This window comes from Galleria mellonella, unplaced genomic scaffold (genome assembly GCF_026898425.1).
Source record: "Galleria mellonella isolate WM207_F2 unplaced genomic scaffold, CSIRO_AGI_GalMel_v1 utg35, whole genome shotgun sequence".
NCBI lineage: Eukaryota > Metazoa > Arthropoda > Insecta > Lepidoptera > Pyralidae > Galleria > Galleria mellonella.
Genome location: NW_026442082.1, coordinates 3210818 through 3227990, shown reverse-complemented (window position 1 = coordinate 3227990; position 17173 = coordinate 3210818). Strand labels below are relative to the sequence as shown.

At 31.3% G+C, this 17173-nt stretch overlaps 1 protein-coding gene across 2 annotated transcripts in view; it reads left to right on the top strand.

Moving 5' to 3' along the window:
* Positions 1-15286, top strand: part of LOC113510525 (inositol polyphosphate-5-phosphatase A) — a 36397-nt gene extending 21111 nt beyond the window's left edge. The window contains exons 9-13 of one of the 2 annotated variants that reach the window (XM_052896829.1): positions 341-410; positions 853-983; positions 3334-3511; positions 4098-4134; positions 14315-15286. In XM_052896829.1, the coding sequence (XP_052752789.1) occupies positions 341-410; positions 853-983; positions 3334-3511; positions 4098-4134; positions 14315-14475 (577 nt within the window). In that variant the 3' untranslated portion in view covers positions 14476-15286. Of the gene's footprint in view, positions 1-340; positions 411-852; positions 984-3333; positions 3512-4097; positions 5709-14314 lie in introns of those variants that run through there. The other variant, XM_052896828.1, reaches the window with a different exon arrangement.
* Positions 15287-17173: the final 1887 nt, after the last annotated feature.

Genomic DNA, 17173 nt, shown 5'->3' with positions numbered 1-17173 from the left:
TATGGAATTAAGGATAATGGATAATGTATTAAGGAAACGAAGTACAGAGGGAGACTTTGTACAAAAGTCGTTTGCTTGGATACCTCTGTCCCGTTCGTGTTTCAACCGTGAAGCAGTTCTGTTTGAATGGCTGTGTTTCGGTTTGAAGAGTGGGATATGCCAGTGAATTTGTAAAGTAGACAGGAATAATACTTTAGTCAACGCATGGGGGTATCATGGGCGAAACAGTATACACTGTTATATCTATGGTACTGCTCATGTCTATAGGCGACGGTTATCGCTTGTTTGCACTTCTAAGTTGCATAAAAAAATGCAATTATACGATGAATATGTATTGCAGAAAGTCAGTGGCGGAGTCGAGCGAAAGTAGTGGCCGAACTTCCGCTGACGGCAGTCCGGCACGCGGACAGGTAAGCCTTCCGTGATTTTATTCATTACTAGCCGTTTCCCGCGGCATTGCTCGCTTCCATGTAGTTCCCGTATATCATTCCCATTGGAATTCTTGATGAATCCAGTCGTTTATTGTATTATATACTTAAATGATAATTTCTTACCTATATAAATACATATAAAAATGTGAAAATTTCATAATAATTGTTAAATCCCTTAAGAGATAGTAATATCTCTTAAGGGATTTAACAATCATTATGAAATTTGGTATACACTTATTATATAAGACGAAGAAGCCTTTTATTTCGGTCAGTGAATATTATCTTGTTCATGCAAACGAAGTCGCAGGTAAAAGCTAGTATTCTATATCGTAGATAGATTCTAGGTTTCACGTAGTGCTAACGACTCGATTTTACCCTTATAGTTTTATATAAGTTATTAATGGTGAGCAATGTTCGACAGTCCAGCCCTGGTAAGACCCTGGAGAAGAAGGGCAGCGTGGCCGAGCTGGATGCACTGTGCGTGCCGGCCGCCTCCGCCAGCAGGAAGAGCATCGCCGATCCCACCAGCGTGCAGCAGGCCATCAATGCTAGGTACTTACTCATATTATATCCATACATATATACATACATACATGCCTATAGGCTGGAGGAAATGAACAAGACATGAAGGAAAAGTACACTACAATTAAAGGAACTATGTAGTTATGTATATAAGATGGCAGCATTTTTAACGTATTTGTTAATATATATTCAGGTATATCTTAAATAGGACATGGGAAAGATATAGATTAAAACAAATCACAGAAACTTGTATTATTAAATGTTATATTAATATATTATTTATGTATATTTAAAATGTGATTTTTTTTTCCTATTCTACCGTATAGTTTGAATTGTGCTGAATTTTTTTATCTTTAATATCTTTTTCATGTAGGACCATAGGTTTTTGACTTTTCAAGCTATAAAAAATAAGGGGATAAAATTTTTAACCCCTTATTTTGTTTTTTTTTTTATTTGAAATATTAGACATTTATTTGTATAAGTCGCCTACATATGTCATATAAATAACTAAGCAAAATTTCATGCTTCTAAAACTATATTCTAGTATTATTTTAAAAGAAACCCATGAAATATTCCATTTAATAAATTTTAAGTAAAATCTAAAAAGTAAAAAATAAAATATAGAAACAACTGGATCGATTCTGAGGCGATATTTTTTCTGACTCTATTTCTAAAATTAAAATTTCACTTTGATGCCACAGCGAAATGTTTATTATAAAAATCAATATGAACTAATTTTCTAATAGAATTAAGTCAAAATTGTTATAATTTCAGTTTATGACAGTCCATAAAACAGTAATTTCGCTAAATTATCAAATTAAAATATTAGATTAAGAGATATGAAGCCTTAGGTTCGGTCCTAACGTCAGTTTTATTGAAAAAAAAAAAAAAACTATATTCAGTGTTTAGGAATTATTTCATGTTCCTTAAAATTGGTTATGATGTGAAATATAATTGTGTATGAAATAAATCAATGAACAAATAGTGCTTGAAACGATGATGACATAATTAGACTTTGCCACAGAAATAGGCTGTTTCATGTCTGTAATGAGAAATGTAAAAAATATTTATCTTGATATGCGCCTGCGCCAGTTTGCTGAGGTGAGTAAAGTAGAGAAGTCTTGTGTGCACCATGTTTTTAACCTTTTAATATGAACTTATCTACAAATGTTAGATAAGTATTAGATGGCACCTATGCATTCTAAAGTGATTGTTAAGAGAAAACTCGTATTATGTTTATATGTATGAATGATTCATCATCGTCATCATATCAGCCGTTAACTGTCCCCTGCTGAACATACGCCTCACCCTTGAGAGGTTCGCCAGTAGTTGCCACGTTTGGCAGGCGGATTGGTAATTGCAGTTAACTTTGAGATGTTTTGAGAGGGACGCTGCTGCCCATCCCTCGCCCTTCGTTAGTCGCCTCTTACGACACCCACGAGGAAGGAAAGAGTGGCCTATGACCACACGGCGATGAATAATTATTATATTATGTTTATATTAAAGAATATGTTATTGAAAAAATTATCCGACTCGAAGGACCAAAAGGGAATGATTTATATTACACTAATAAATAACTACATAGATGATATTTTATATATAAGAAAAATCTGAATTTAATAGTTTAAGCTGAGCCTAGTCAATGTCCACTTTTATATACATACTAACCATTTCCCGCGACTTCCCCTGCGCATTCCCGTGGAAGCTTCGGTAAATCCTTTTATACTGCCTCCTTATGTTATATGAGGAGCCAAACTATCTCTCCAATTCGACTGTGTATTGATTGGTGGAACAGTTTCTTTTATATAAAGGGTGAAGTTGAAATAATATAGTACACAGCGTGTCAAGCCAACAAATTAGTATAAGATACTTGACATTTTTTGTCGGTTTTTGCACCATTTTATTTGGAAAATTGATAGAACACGTCCTTAGAAGGAACCTATAGATTTCACCTTCTATACAGAATCCTGATCCTACTGCTCAAACCGTCTGGATGAAAAGAATATACGATTAGAAGAAGATAGATTATGAGCCTGCATCAATGATATTAATGTCACTAGTGGTCACCCATCCAATAATCGTGTGATGCTTAACCTAGGATGTGCACAAATAGGTTTAGCATGTTTACTGCACAAATAGGTCAATTTATCTGATTATTGCACGCACAATATGTGACGTCATAATATTTTTAATAGTAAATTTTCTAGGACTCTAAAATGAGCACTTTGAATCTATCTCTAGCACAACAAAACATTAATCCACCAAAGTGGTCATTTTACACCCAAATCACATTAAATTTAAATAATATATTACAGTAATTGACGATGCCACTACTACTGTAATGTCAGTTGTGTCTAATCAAAATGGGGTCACCTTCCAGGGTAGCGGAGTCAGAACATTCCCCGATCCGCCGCAAGCTCGTCCGCAACCAATCGGAGGGCTCCCCCAAGCCGGGCGACACGCTGTCGTCCGAGCTCCGCCGCCTGGTGGAGGGGCCAGCTCGCAAACGGAACGAGTACGGCGTAATAGGCGATACGGCTTGCATGGGAGACCATAAGGTATCGATTTGACATGTTTTTTTTGACGTACCTTACAGCCTAAATGGTCGCGTACAACGCGGTTTCAGAGATGCTTTCTCCCACGAACACTCAGGTTATGGAATGAGCTCCCTGCCGAGGTTTTCCCGAGAGACTACAGCATGGGGTTCTTCAAAAGGGGGGTAAAGAGGTTTCTTCAGGGTCGGCAATGAGCGCGTAATACCTCTGGTATTGCAGGCGTTCATAGGCTACGGTAACCGCTTACCATCAGGTGGGCCGTATGCTTGTTTGCCAACTCAGTGGTATAAAAAAAAACGTCTCTATTCAACGAATATATTTTGCGTAATGAGGTTTAAGCCTCGGTCAGGTCTATTTAGTCTACGGATTTTCAACTTTTAAATGGCTCGGGTCTGGGTGTTATACGTTGTGCTGCCATATGTTCATTATCTAATTCCTCGATGTATATAATATTACGTTTATTATGTATGGAGTATTCTAGCGTGAGGATCAGACGATTCGTGTGATTGTGCGGCACTTATTATTATATTTAAGATGTTTATATTATAGCGAAAGTAAATACTTACCTAATAACGATAATTCTTTGCAGCCAATCTACCTCCGTGTGATGCTGCAGAGCGACCGAGGTACCGTACCGTGTTGCGCCAGCGGCCTGCCGTGCGCCCTCTGCCTCAGCGCCGCCCGCCTCCCCCGAAACCCCCGCCACCCCCTCGCACGACGACCCACCGACCCCGACCTTTACGCCAGTAAAAAAGTCAAAACCCTCTTCTCCAGCCACCCTGACACCTTGACAGACGATCACAGACTGAAACGAACTCGAACCGGCTCCCTAAACGAGAAAATTCTCCGCATACCCGACGTCGAAATCACCACTGCCGATTATTCGAGTTACGACGGTGTATTCGTAAATGAAATCGATAACACGTTGCTCTGCGTGCGACAGTGCTTAGATCCGTACACGCCGGAGAGTATCGATTCTCACACGCCCAACGTCGAGGATGCGTCCAGTACTGAGGAGATCGCGGACGAGGTAGACGACGTTCTGGGGACAAGTATAATCGAGTCGAAATCGATTAAGTTGAATCGAGACAGGAGCGTCTCTCCTACGCAACTAAAACATAGACTCGATAAGTTACTCACCGACGATAGGTATAACGTACCTGAGATACAGAGGCTGAATAGTAGGGAGTCTTGTAAATCGGACGGTAGTAAAAAAGGGGGGTTGTGTTGTTTAGCTTTGAAATGCTACGGGTTCTGCAGGCGGAGGGCGCCGAAGGTCAATTGCAGTTGTAGAGGCTTGAGTAACTGTTGCACCTCCTGAGCTTGACGTTTGTGATTCGAATTTCGAATGTTATTGACTTGTTGCGAACTCGATAGAAATCAAAACTCGAAATTTGAATTTTATTTTTTCTCTAATCAGCTTTACGCCATAGACAATTATTAATTTGATTTTGATTTTTTCATCGAGTCGTACGAGTGAGTGTTTCCACTGTGTATTATTTTTTTCATTAAAATTTTTGTAGTGTATTGCATTGTGAACTTTTATAGTATTAACCGACCATTTTGTTGGTTTTACCGACCATGGTAATATTTACCATAGATATTTAGATGTGGTAATTCCTACCATTCAAATAACATTGACGATTATATGCATGGATGTTGTAATCATTTGTATAACTTTACCTATATTAAATCCATATCATTATTTAGACATTAGATTACACATGAAATAGTCAATATATGTGTATTATTTAGTACTAATCGTACGATGTAAGTTGGCCACTTAGAATGACAATCAGTCCGTCAATCAATCAATCATTTTGTGTTGCCAAGTATTTTAATTATGAGTCCGCGATCACTAGCATCTAAACAAAGCCTCATGTCTTAAAAGCTAGATTCTCCCAATGATTTTAATGTGAGAAAGAGTATAAATATTTCTAATGAATGCGAATGAGTGAAAAAGCTATATCATTCGTAGCCTTTCTTTCATGCTTTCCCTTTCCTGCTCCCTACATTATACCATTGTTGATTTAGTCTTTAAAAATTGCTACTCCGTTATGTTATGTTCTCCTGGTAGCCAATGTACATTGCGCGCACTGTTAATGTTTTTGTATGTGCACTATTTTTATTATAATCAATGTAGTTTTATTAAAGTATAATACACGTGCAAATGACAATAAAAATAATCATAGATGCATTATTTTTTCGTGAATATATATTGAAGCAGCAATGTGTGACGAATATTTATAAGGCACTCATTAGACGATCACTCCAATCAAAATAGTCCCTAATAATGTCTATAAAAAACAATTTTTATATTATCTTAAATAAATCCGCGTTGCGTAGGTTAAATGTTTTTTTACTAATAAGGTTTTCTGAGGGACTAAAACGCATTTTATATTCGTATAACCCGACCAATTAAAATACTAGTACTTTAATAGTACCTCTTCGACGCGAGATACCTATTGGACTCGGTCGGATATACGAAATGAATGATAGTAATCATACTTCATCTAAAGTGGCTATTTTGTACCTCTGATTATCTAATGAGTGTCTTAGCATGAGTGTTTAAAGTATCAGTATATTCGGAAATATTGTTTAAATTCTACTCTACATTTAAAGTATACTAGTTATATTCTACCATTAAATTTATTATTAAGGTTGCTGGTCACTAAAAAAACCGGGCATGAAATTCTAGATGGCGCTGGAATCGGGACTTGTGATTTTTGTTATTATTCTATAATTTAAAGATAATTTAAAGTAAAATTTTTAAATTGGCGAGTGGTTTTTATTATTATGCATGAATGTTAAGTAACAGATAATACGTGAACTTTTTCTAAACGAATTATAATTCACACAATCGCAATGTTTCCTACTATGTATGTGTTTTTTTACTAATTTGTACAATACAAGAGAATAAAGACAAAAATTATGATAAATTATTACTATATCGGTAAAAAATAAATAAAATTACTCGCCAATTGTGAAATTTTGCCTCGAATTATGTTTAATTACAAGATAATCAACAAAAATTATAAGTCTCGATTCTAGCGCCATCTAGAATTTCGTGTCTAATTTTGTTTAGTGATCAACCACCTTAATGGTTTCAACTAGTCGATATCAGTTTCCATGTATATGAAATGGAGCTGATGGTATGTTAAGTCAATGCAAGCGGTTTAATCAAATTTAAAATAGGTTATTAAAATAGGTAATTCGATAGGTTATTATCCTTCGAAAGGGTAAAAGAATTGGTTGAGGTATTTTTATCATAAATTTTTATTTTATATTTAAAAAATGTTACCTATATAATATGTTAATAGTTCCTCATATAATATGTTGGTTTTCCATATATTTTTTTCTTATTTGAATCATTGATGATCATGGTGCCCCAGATGTGTGGATTTGATCCGGTCTAAAATGGCCATTTTGGGTGTTTAATAAAAAACCCAAAGTAATTTAATCATTTGATAAATTTCTGCGAGAATCTGCTAAATTGCTAAAATTACTTGACACATTGTTTCTTTAATAATTCTGTTGCATGTACTTTGACGTATCACCATTTTGTAGATTCTTGTAGAAAACTGTAACAGTTATTTCTTTGTTTCGTAAGTGGTATGATAATCACAATTGACAAATTAAATACTACTGCTTTTTTATGAAACATTTAATGTGGCCATTTTACGTACACATCTGTCAGTAAATATACACAATTATAATAAAAAATCTGCAATACATATTTAAGATAAGATATATAGTTTTTATATAATTTTGATCCAAATTTCTCTCGGGTAAGTATTCAATTTCAGTGGTGGAGTAAGACGATAATGAATCAATATCACCACAGATGATAGATATATAGATATTATCTATATTATATCTATATATAATATCTATGTATTATAATTTCGTTGTAGTAATCAGATTTATTAATAATTCCAAGAGTGTTGCTATAAGTAATTTGTTTTATTCGATGACCAATTCTTTATAAAAAAAAGTATCAATCAAATGGATCACTTTACTATAGATAATTGACATCATTATCTTAGATTATAAATTCCCAGATAAAGCGTCTCCATAAAAATGATTTGCCAAAAACAGGTCAAGTTTTTGGCAAATCATTTTTTCTTTGTGTGTACATAAATAGGTATTGTAAAGTTAAGTAGAAAAATAAATCCAATAATTTTTTTTTTACTCTATATTTATAATGACGCGGTAAATGGAGCAAAGTGATGCTTATATCATATATTACTCTGATTGGCATCTATGAATATATTTAAAATATATATTCGTTATCAGAATTATTAAAAGTAGCAGACATTGTGTATATATATATATATATATATATATATATATATATATATATATATATATATATATATATATATATATACTAACTTGTAGTATACAATATGTGCATTAAAATCTAAATTATATTACGCGAAAAAAAGTTTCTATTCCAAATTTAGAAATTCCACCCGGTCGTGGGAATTTTTAATTACTTGCAACACTGAAAAATGGCGCGCTTTCTTTTATTAAAAAAAAATAACTGTCATATTCAGTCGGCAGTAAGTGACGTTTGCTTGACTTTTTACCAGTTTATGACACTCGAGGCTCCCTCCATCTTAACGTATATGATTTAGTAAATAAATATTAGTATATAAATATATAGGTACATACTTTGAATTGTGCTATTATTAAATATAGAACAAATACCAAATGCTTATCGAAAATCTAGTCTAGTGCTGCTCAAGCGGTTATTATTATAGGATTATTGTGTACTACTATATTTTTTTTCTTTTTTTTATAATGCACTCCTCGTCACGAGAAGGTATAAACGTGGTTCTGTGTAATTTGAGACATTTTTAACAAAAAGCTGTTCTCATTATCTTTATATTTTTTCTGGCAATATTTTTCAATTTTAAACCAATTTTGATAATGGTTCTTTCATTCAATAGGATTTCCATCAGTGACGAACCCTTATTTACGACTAGTATATCACGATTGAAACGGCTATTTTTTGTGGAGCAAAATCTTACCAGTCTATACTAGTTTTTATTGACGACTTCGTCCGCATGGCCGAGATATTTTCAGTGATTGGAATAAAAAATATCCTGTCTTTCGCCATCATATTTTGTACCTGTATACCAAATTTCATAGTACTGGACAAACACACTTTCACATATATTTTTTTATAATCATCATCAGTAAGGATGATGAATAGGGTTTCAACCCTAAAGCAGTTGTGTTTGCATGGCTGTGTTTCGGTTTGATGGGTGGGATATGGAGTGAATTTACTGGGTACGGAGGAATAACACCTGAGTCCTCAGGAATGGCAACGCATGGGGGGTATCATGGGCGAAATAGTATACTCTGTTATGTCCATGGTACTGCTCATGTCTACAGGCGACGGTTACCACTTTCCATCAAGTGGGCTGTCAGCTTGTTTGCGATTCTAAGTTGTATAAAAAAAATGTATGTAGAACATCTTTTATCGATCACTGACCATGGCTTATATGGATACCGATTCGATATCTATAAATTGGGCTCTTTGGGACATTGATAGCAAAAAAAGGTCATCGCCCATTTCGTATCGCACATATCGATTGAATATCTATTTTTTAATATGTTAAAAGTCTATTATCCAATATTAATTTTTGGATAAAAGATTTTTAACATATTCGTTATTGCACCAGTATATACATATTGTAATTAAAATATATAGATATTGCTATATATAACCCAACCCTATTGTTCACTTATGAAAGACATAAAACGAAGTTCCGTGTATGGGTACAAAATTGGTATGCACAAATTTAATTATACGCGCCAAATTCAAATTTAGAACTAAACTTAATTTTAGAAATATGTCATAAGATGTACTGAAGACAAACTGGTAATAAAAGAAGTTTTGTTTTTTTAATTGAAATAACTTAAAAATAAAAGTAATCATCAAAATATAAAAGTATGATTTGAAATAATGATTCGTTTTATCTTCTAGTGGCATCGAGTGCAAATACGAGCTAAAAGCTTCATCCAATTTTCACTTGATTATTTTATGTATTTTTCTTTTTATTTACTCATTTTTGTTAAGTTTTTCTTGGTATTCTTTAAGATTATTATTTTAGAAATTCGATAATCAAAAACGTGATGTACCTACATAATGAAAAAGAGACGTCTATTAAAAATGTGAGGATTGAAACTTTAAATTGCAGGGTAAGGAGAGTAATCTCAAATATCATTATATACATATTATTATTTTTTTTTTCACACACAAAAAAAAATACACAAAGGACAATAATGGGGTCCATTTTATGACGTCAAATCTCTAAACCTATCTCTTAAATTCGAATTTCAATTTGATATCACATCAAAATCTTTGTTCTAAGGACGAATCTAAACTAAATTTCTAATGGTTAAATCTATTTAAAATTATTATAAATTTAGTTTATGATGGCCCATAAAATAGAAATTATGCGAATTGATAAAATTAAAATATTAAGCTATATATACAAATGCTATAGACGCTTTTTTCGGGTTCTCAAGGTTGACTGTGAGAAATCCCTATAAGGGATAAGTCCGCCTGTGTACATTTTTGTTACAACCTATATATATACCTATAAGTGAATGTACAAAAGCATATAAATAAATATTAAGATATGGGATAGGTTTAGAGAAATGGTTCATTAAAATCGACCCAAATATTCAAGTTTTGTTATTTAGTACAATAAAGGAAAATATAATATATTTAAAATCTCGTTCAGAAATCTCGCATAAAGGATCTCTTCACATCCAAAGAGTTGCGCATATAATTCTCACATAACTAATTAGCGTCTCCTAAGTTTCCAGAACACATAGTGTATTAAAAACGTTTTTATATCTTTGGTATTATAATTTAGATATAATTGGCTTAAGAATGTGAATACAAAATGGTTTTTACGATTAGAAATCATTTTTAAAACCGGCGACAAATTCAAGATGTCAAGGACTTGAAACAACCTCTCGAGACAAGTGGCAAACGAATCTATGTCGCTCAGATACGTGGGAAATGAGTCCATCAATAGAATCGTTTCGGATAGCGTGTTGGTAAGAACAGGACTTCTCCATCTCTTTCTGTCTCATAGTGAAAACGATCCTACCTATAGTTTCGTTTGTCACTTGTCTACGAAGGCTGACCAATGAATGTTTATATAATTTCGAAAACCAAATAACATTATCTTATTATTATTAAAATACAAATGTGATGTTAAAGTTTAGATTTCAGTGATACTAGTCTACTGCTAATAGTGTTTGAGGTGGCTACCCTTTGGCGCCAAAAGTTTCTAGTCCGCGTTCCTTATAAACAATGACCATGTCGTGGAAGAGGGCTTTAGTTACCGTTGTATTAAAAGATCATTTTTGTTTTTATAGTTACAATTAGTAGTACATTGAAAATTGAACTTTAACGTCACATTATTAGGCTTGATAGTTTTTTTTTTTTAAATCACTTGCCACAAAGTGTCCTTGAACGCTGAAAATAATTGAAAAGTATACGATATAGAACTCTTTATTAGGAGTATCAAATTTTAAGGAAGTCCTATTAAAACCAATAATAGGTACATGTTCTTGGACTTAAAATGTACCTACTTTTCCATACTTTAAGTTACATAATTAATTAAAAAAAGATTTTGTCGACTACCTGCAATCTTTTCTGTCCAAAGACGTGTCTTAGATTTCGTTTCAAGAGATGAGATCTAATGATTTTAAAGTTGCATAAAAATGTGACCATGGTGCTTTTGTTTTAGTGTCTATAATTTTTTTTTCTTGTTTTTTTTTGTTTCAATAATCTTCATTATATAATGAGGCAAAATTATATTTGGCTCGTTGTTGACTTCTAACTTCATTTAGTCACTGGCATCTTGTAAATTTATTTTAAATCAGTACAGCGCTGTATCATTATTGTGCTGACTTACCTCTGCGCGTTATATCATCATGCAGATGACTGAAACTAGAGAAAAAAAAAAAAAACAAACATATCTGACAAATTCAATGAAACATTTTAAAAATGAGGCAGTTTTTTTCTAAATCTATCTCGAACATTTAAATTACAATTTGATATTACAGAAAAAATTTCATTCTAAAAATATTCAGTATGAACTAAATTTTAAAAAGTAAGTAAATTTAACCTAAATTTGATTTGTTTTCTCAGTGTAAACAATTCTTGTAATTGTTTGTATTATAAGTTTACTATTGTAATCTTTTGGAGAAACTAAACAGCATCTCTCTATCTACGATGGTCCATAAAACAGTACTTTCGGGAATCTATCAAATTAAAATTTACGGTTATAAAATAGAGAAATGACGTATCAGTATCAATGTATATTATTAAATTGATTTAAACTCAAATAATCTCAGAATAATAGTAATTTTACTACCTGATTATATATTATTATTATTATTTTATTAATTTAGATACCTGAGTCCTCAGGAATGGCAACGCATGGAGGGTATCATGGGCGAAACAGTACTCTGTTATGTCCATGGTACTGCTCATGTCTATAGGCGACGGTTACCACTTTCTATCAGGTGAACCGTCAGCTTGTTTGCCATTCTAAGCTGCATAAAAAAAATTACAGTAAAAAATATCAAATTGTGAACTGTCATCCGCATCATTTTACAACGCGCAGGGTTTGTTTAGTCAAATATTCTCATTGTATATTTTAAATATGTTCGCAACTAATATATGTGAACTGGGGCGATTTAAATCTGCCCTTATATTAAATATTCCTGACCAAAAATAAATTGATTATATCATAAATTAATGTATGTATTTTTACTAATATTTCTTTATCCACGCTTAATATTCCAAATTATTAATTTTTAGTTGATCTTCATAGTTATTATTGTAATTTAAGACTGTTTATTATTATAATCTTGCATTGTTTGTAAGGCCTCTTCCACATCTACAGATAGCGCTTTAGATTTGCACTTGATTACTTTATAATGTACGTACTTATTATTTTATATATATTTATTTATTTTATATATATACAAAGTCCTACTAAGTGTCAATGCACTTGATTACTTTATAAAGCACGTACTTATTATTTTATATATATATATATATATACAAAGTTATGTACAAAGTTTAAGTGCTAACGATTATTAATATTATTAACATACATAATAGTAATTTTTTTATTATAAACTTAACTAAATATCTGTTTTAATTTACAATTATATTTTACATAGATGTTCTTTTTCATATCTGGTGATATCTGAGAAATATCAGTTGCTGGACTATCTTTTTTTTTTATTTTACATTGAAGATATATCTGTGATTACGTAGGAGGCCTTATAAACGAAATATTAATATTGTAAATACACGAAGCACTGCTAGTATTAAATTTAATGATGAAGATGACGTTGTGGTGTGTTTGTCATTAATAAACATATAACATTCCGCACATATTAATGTTTTTTTTTCTTTTATATTTGTTAAAATTAACTGTTCACATTTAATTCTTTAAAATAATGGCCTGACGTGTTTTTTCGTAACATATTATCTATGACAAAAAATAGAAAATAATTACGTAGATATTCTGTTCTGTTTTGTTTGTATTATGTTTTTATTTATTTAAGCTTTAATGCACAGTAAAATTATATTTACATTTGTCGGACTTAACACCGGACGGTGTTCTCTACCAGTCACCCATTGGGCAAATCGAGAAATAATAAGTGGTGCATTACTGAATAGAGGAAAAATAAAGCAATACTTGATATATTCATATGTTATAAACATATAATGAGACTAATGTGTATTATTGTTTTTTTTTTTTTTTAATTATTATTTTTAATTGATTTTCTTCATATTACGTCAAAGGAATGTATTAAAAACTTGTTTCTGGATTTCGATTAATTGTTTGTATATATACTAACGCGTATTCACAAGATCGTGTATATGTCGTTTCAATAACTTATCATTAAAAGCTAGCTACTAGCGCTTTGCAACGCTCGATCTGTAGTTACTAGATGTCATGCCGTATGTAGTTATTTTCTGAAGTATCGTAAAAACCCATAGAAAGTAATGCATAATTCAAATTGATAACATAATAAATAGACACCTGGGCGATTAAAAATTTCACTGAAAATAAATCATAATAGGATTTGTTTTGTATAACCCGCCGATGTAAATGTACTAGTACGTTAATATAACGCCTTCAGCACGAGCAGACCATTGAATTCGGCGGGTCATCCAAAGCTAATCCTATTGTGATTAGCGTAAGGTGAGCTTCTTAACCAGGTTCTTTCATTTTATTTCTCGATTTATGGTATAACTATTTATGCATTTTTTTTTTCTCTTTTTTACTCAATTTTGAATTATGCATCCTAGTTGCATCATTAGTAACGCTGTGTTCGTGTTTTCTTGCATTTCAGTTAGATGTTTCCGCAGTAATTGTGAGATGCTTTTTGTAAGTAATTTTTGTTTTATTTTTGTCAATATTTTTCTTTATAAGAGGATTACACATAATGGTATATTTTTACTCTGTACGTAGAATATTTAAATCTAACAATGATGGGGGCATCATGAACATCACGGAAAATACCATCACAGCATATTCCACGATATTCATGGTGCTGCTCATGTCTATAGTCGATGGTTACCACTTTTCATCATGTGAAACGTCAGCTTGTTGGCCATTCTATAATAAATATAATAAAAAAGTTGGGTTGTTTATTATGAAAGAAAGAACCGAACCTATAATCGTAAAATAAATGATAACATAAAAGTAATTCAGCAACCTATAAATAAAATAATAACATTTTCAGGCAACTTCCGTCAAGAGTTCTATTCAGAATCATCACCAAAACACACCAAGCCTGAGGAGCCAGAAATCCAAGCGGAACCAGTTGCCGAGTCTCCAAACTCACGATATATCCATTTCAACATGGAAAGTCCTTGCCATATATTTAAAGAAACTGATATTTAAGATTAAGGCCCGATTTACACATGACGGAGTGCATCGATAGGGTAATTTTTTGTGTACATTTAATTTTCATCTTTGGAATTTTTGTTTTTATAATAAAAAAGAATGATTAGTTTAATACAAGTTCTATACGTATTATATCTATGATACTTAGGCAACCAAATAAATACACTTCGTTTTCGGTGTTAATTACCTTATAAAATGTTAAATGTATTATATTTAGATTTTAAAATTGTTTTGAATGCTACGGAAGGGTGACTGTAAGGTATCATATTTCATATATTCATAGTTAAAATATACATATGTTACTGTAAAAAATCGTACATTGGTAATTCGTAGGTTAAACTAGTAAATTAATATTTACTGGTTAAACCTCATGTTGGTACCAACATGAGTTGGTAAATATAAGGATTTTTGAAGTATCATATTATTTATTATAGTATTTATTTAATGCTCTCTATACTGATACATATTTATTCTATATATATATTCTCTATTTACCTTTACTTTAACTATATTTAGGTATAAAAAAGAGACAAATATATAACTTAAAGGGATATTACCATGACATTCCACAATAAACTACCTATTAGTCTTAGTGATTATAGAAAGAAAAATCAAGAAAAAAAAATGTTTTTTATTATTATTTATTAACGTGAAAGTGTTCGTAATTTACATTGAAATAAATAGAAATATTTTTTAATATAAATCAAAACTAGAGATATGTAACGGCAAAGTATTAATGTTTACACAATACAAACTACAAAAATTAAGCACGTGTGTTTGACCAAAGAGTTTTTTATGTGTGTTTTTTTATCTGTGGTTTCAATATATTTTATAATGTTCGCCAAATTTACAATGAATGTCACATTTTCATATTTATCTTATGTATTTTAAATAATAGTACACATTAGTTGAATGTTTTAAACAATTTATATTAACAAAGTATAAGTTTACAAATATTATTGGTGCAATTTGTTCAGTTTTATGAATATAAAATCGATAGATTTCTTAATATCACACTTTTCTGCCACTTATTTATTATTAAATGAATTTAAGCATCAATTAAAAACAGTAAATTAATGAAAATCGGTAAGTGTAGGTAATAGATAAGCTATTATAATCAGAAAGTAATGTCACAGGGTAATCTAATTTGCCAGTTAAATGTTTTTTGTTCATATATAATTATTCAAATAGTATTCGTGTCGTGTTAAATTTTAGAATCGCTGTTTAAATAGCTAAATATATACAGTAATATTATACATATTTACATTTTTAGTAAAGTAAAAAAAGATTTGATTATAATAAATCTAAAAAAAAGGAAAACCAGTTTTTAAGCATCTGTTTCTTTTTTCTTCTATGAATGTATTTGGTGTCTATATAGAAATATTATAGGAAATAACAATAATAAACAAAAACTTTTACTTAAAATCTTCCTATACGAATGATTTATTTTTGTTGTGCTTTTTATGCTATTCACATAATTCAATTAACATTTTTAAATGTAATTAAACGGAGTAATTTAAAAGTTTCTTTAGATATTACAAGTTAAATACAAAAAAAAAATGCATGTATCGTTTTATCTTCAATTCTGCATTCTTCTAATGAATTATGAATTTTAATTATATTTATTATACTTAATTAATAGCATTTAAAGCTTTTTAAATAAATAATTACTTATTGAAGTTGATTATCTGAATTAGTTAATTTATCAAATTTGTTACGTCATACCGCCTTTACCACTCTCTAATTCTTAAGTAATATGAATGCCTATATGAGTATATGTAAGTAGTTCATGGTGCCCATAAAATATTGTTTAAAATTATAATCTCAAGTAATTTCTTAAAAAAATCACTTAGAAAATAAATTAGCAATCATTACTGTAAAGCACGATTTATACTGAACGGCGCATGGTTTGGAAAATCAGCGCATTTTTTCAGTGTGAGTAAAAAATAATTTATGCGCCCGTGCGCGACGTTTGGTGTAAATAATGTTTTTTTTCCGTCTCGTACCTTTAAGATGTTCTTAGTCTATTTGTACCTAATTAATATATTCATTTTATATTTATTGTCTTCCAAATGGATTGTATAATTTGTATTATTATCATATTATTATAAATGTTACATGTGGCTGACCTAAAATGTTATCGTGCCATCTTTAAATGAATCCATCGATAGATACATTTTCGCCACCGCAAACATGAGTTCTTCTTCATATACGGATAAATTCGTGTGCCACCTGTCTAGAGAAGCTGAACTAATTTTCACATTGTTTCAACAAGTCACCTACCTACCTAGCTTTAAATTATTTAAATTCAGTATAAATTTCGAATTAGGTAATTTTTAATTTTCGCGTTGTTTACACATATTTTAAATATACAATCGGGACTTACCGCGATAAAAAAAAAACCTTTGTTGGTAAATAGCACCTACATACTTGCTTCTTTATTTCCGACGTGGCGATGTGATTGCACCACGTCGTGATCACGACAGGACAATATATAAAATTTTTAATAATTAAAAATTATGAAAAAAAAAACTTTTTGTACGTGAATATATAAATTGAAAAAATCTAAGCAAAATTAAAATATCACCCATACGCCATCTTGTTCATAAACGTCTTGTGAGTCGTAGCGTAGTATAGAAGTACGTGTAAAGCCAAACTTAGCAACTCTTGTGGTTTAACGTAAGTTTTCAATCAT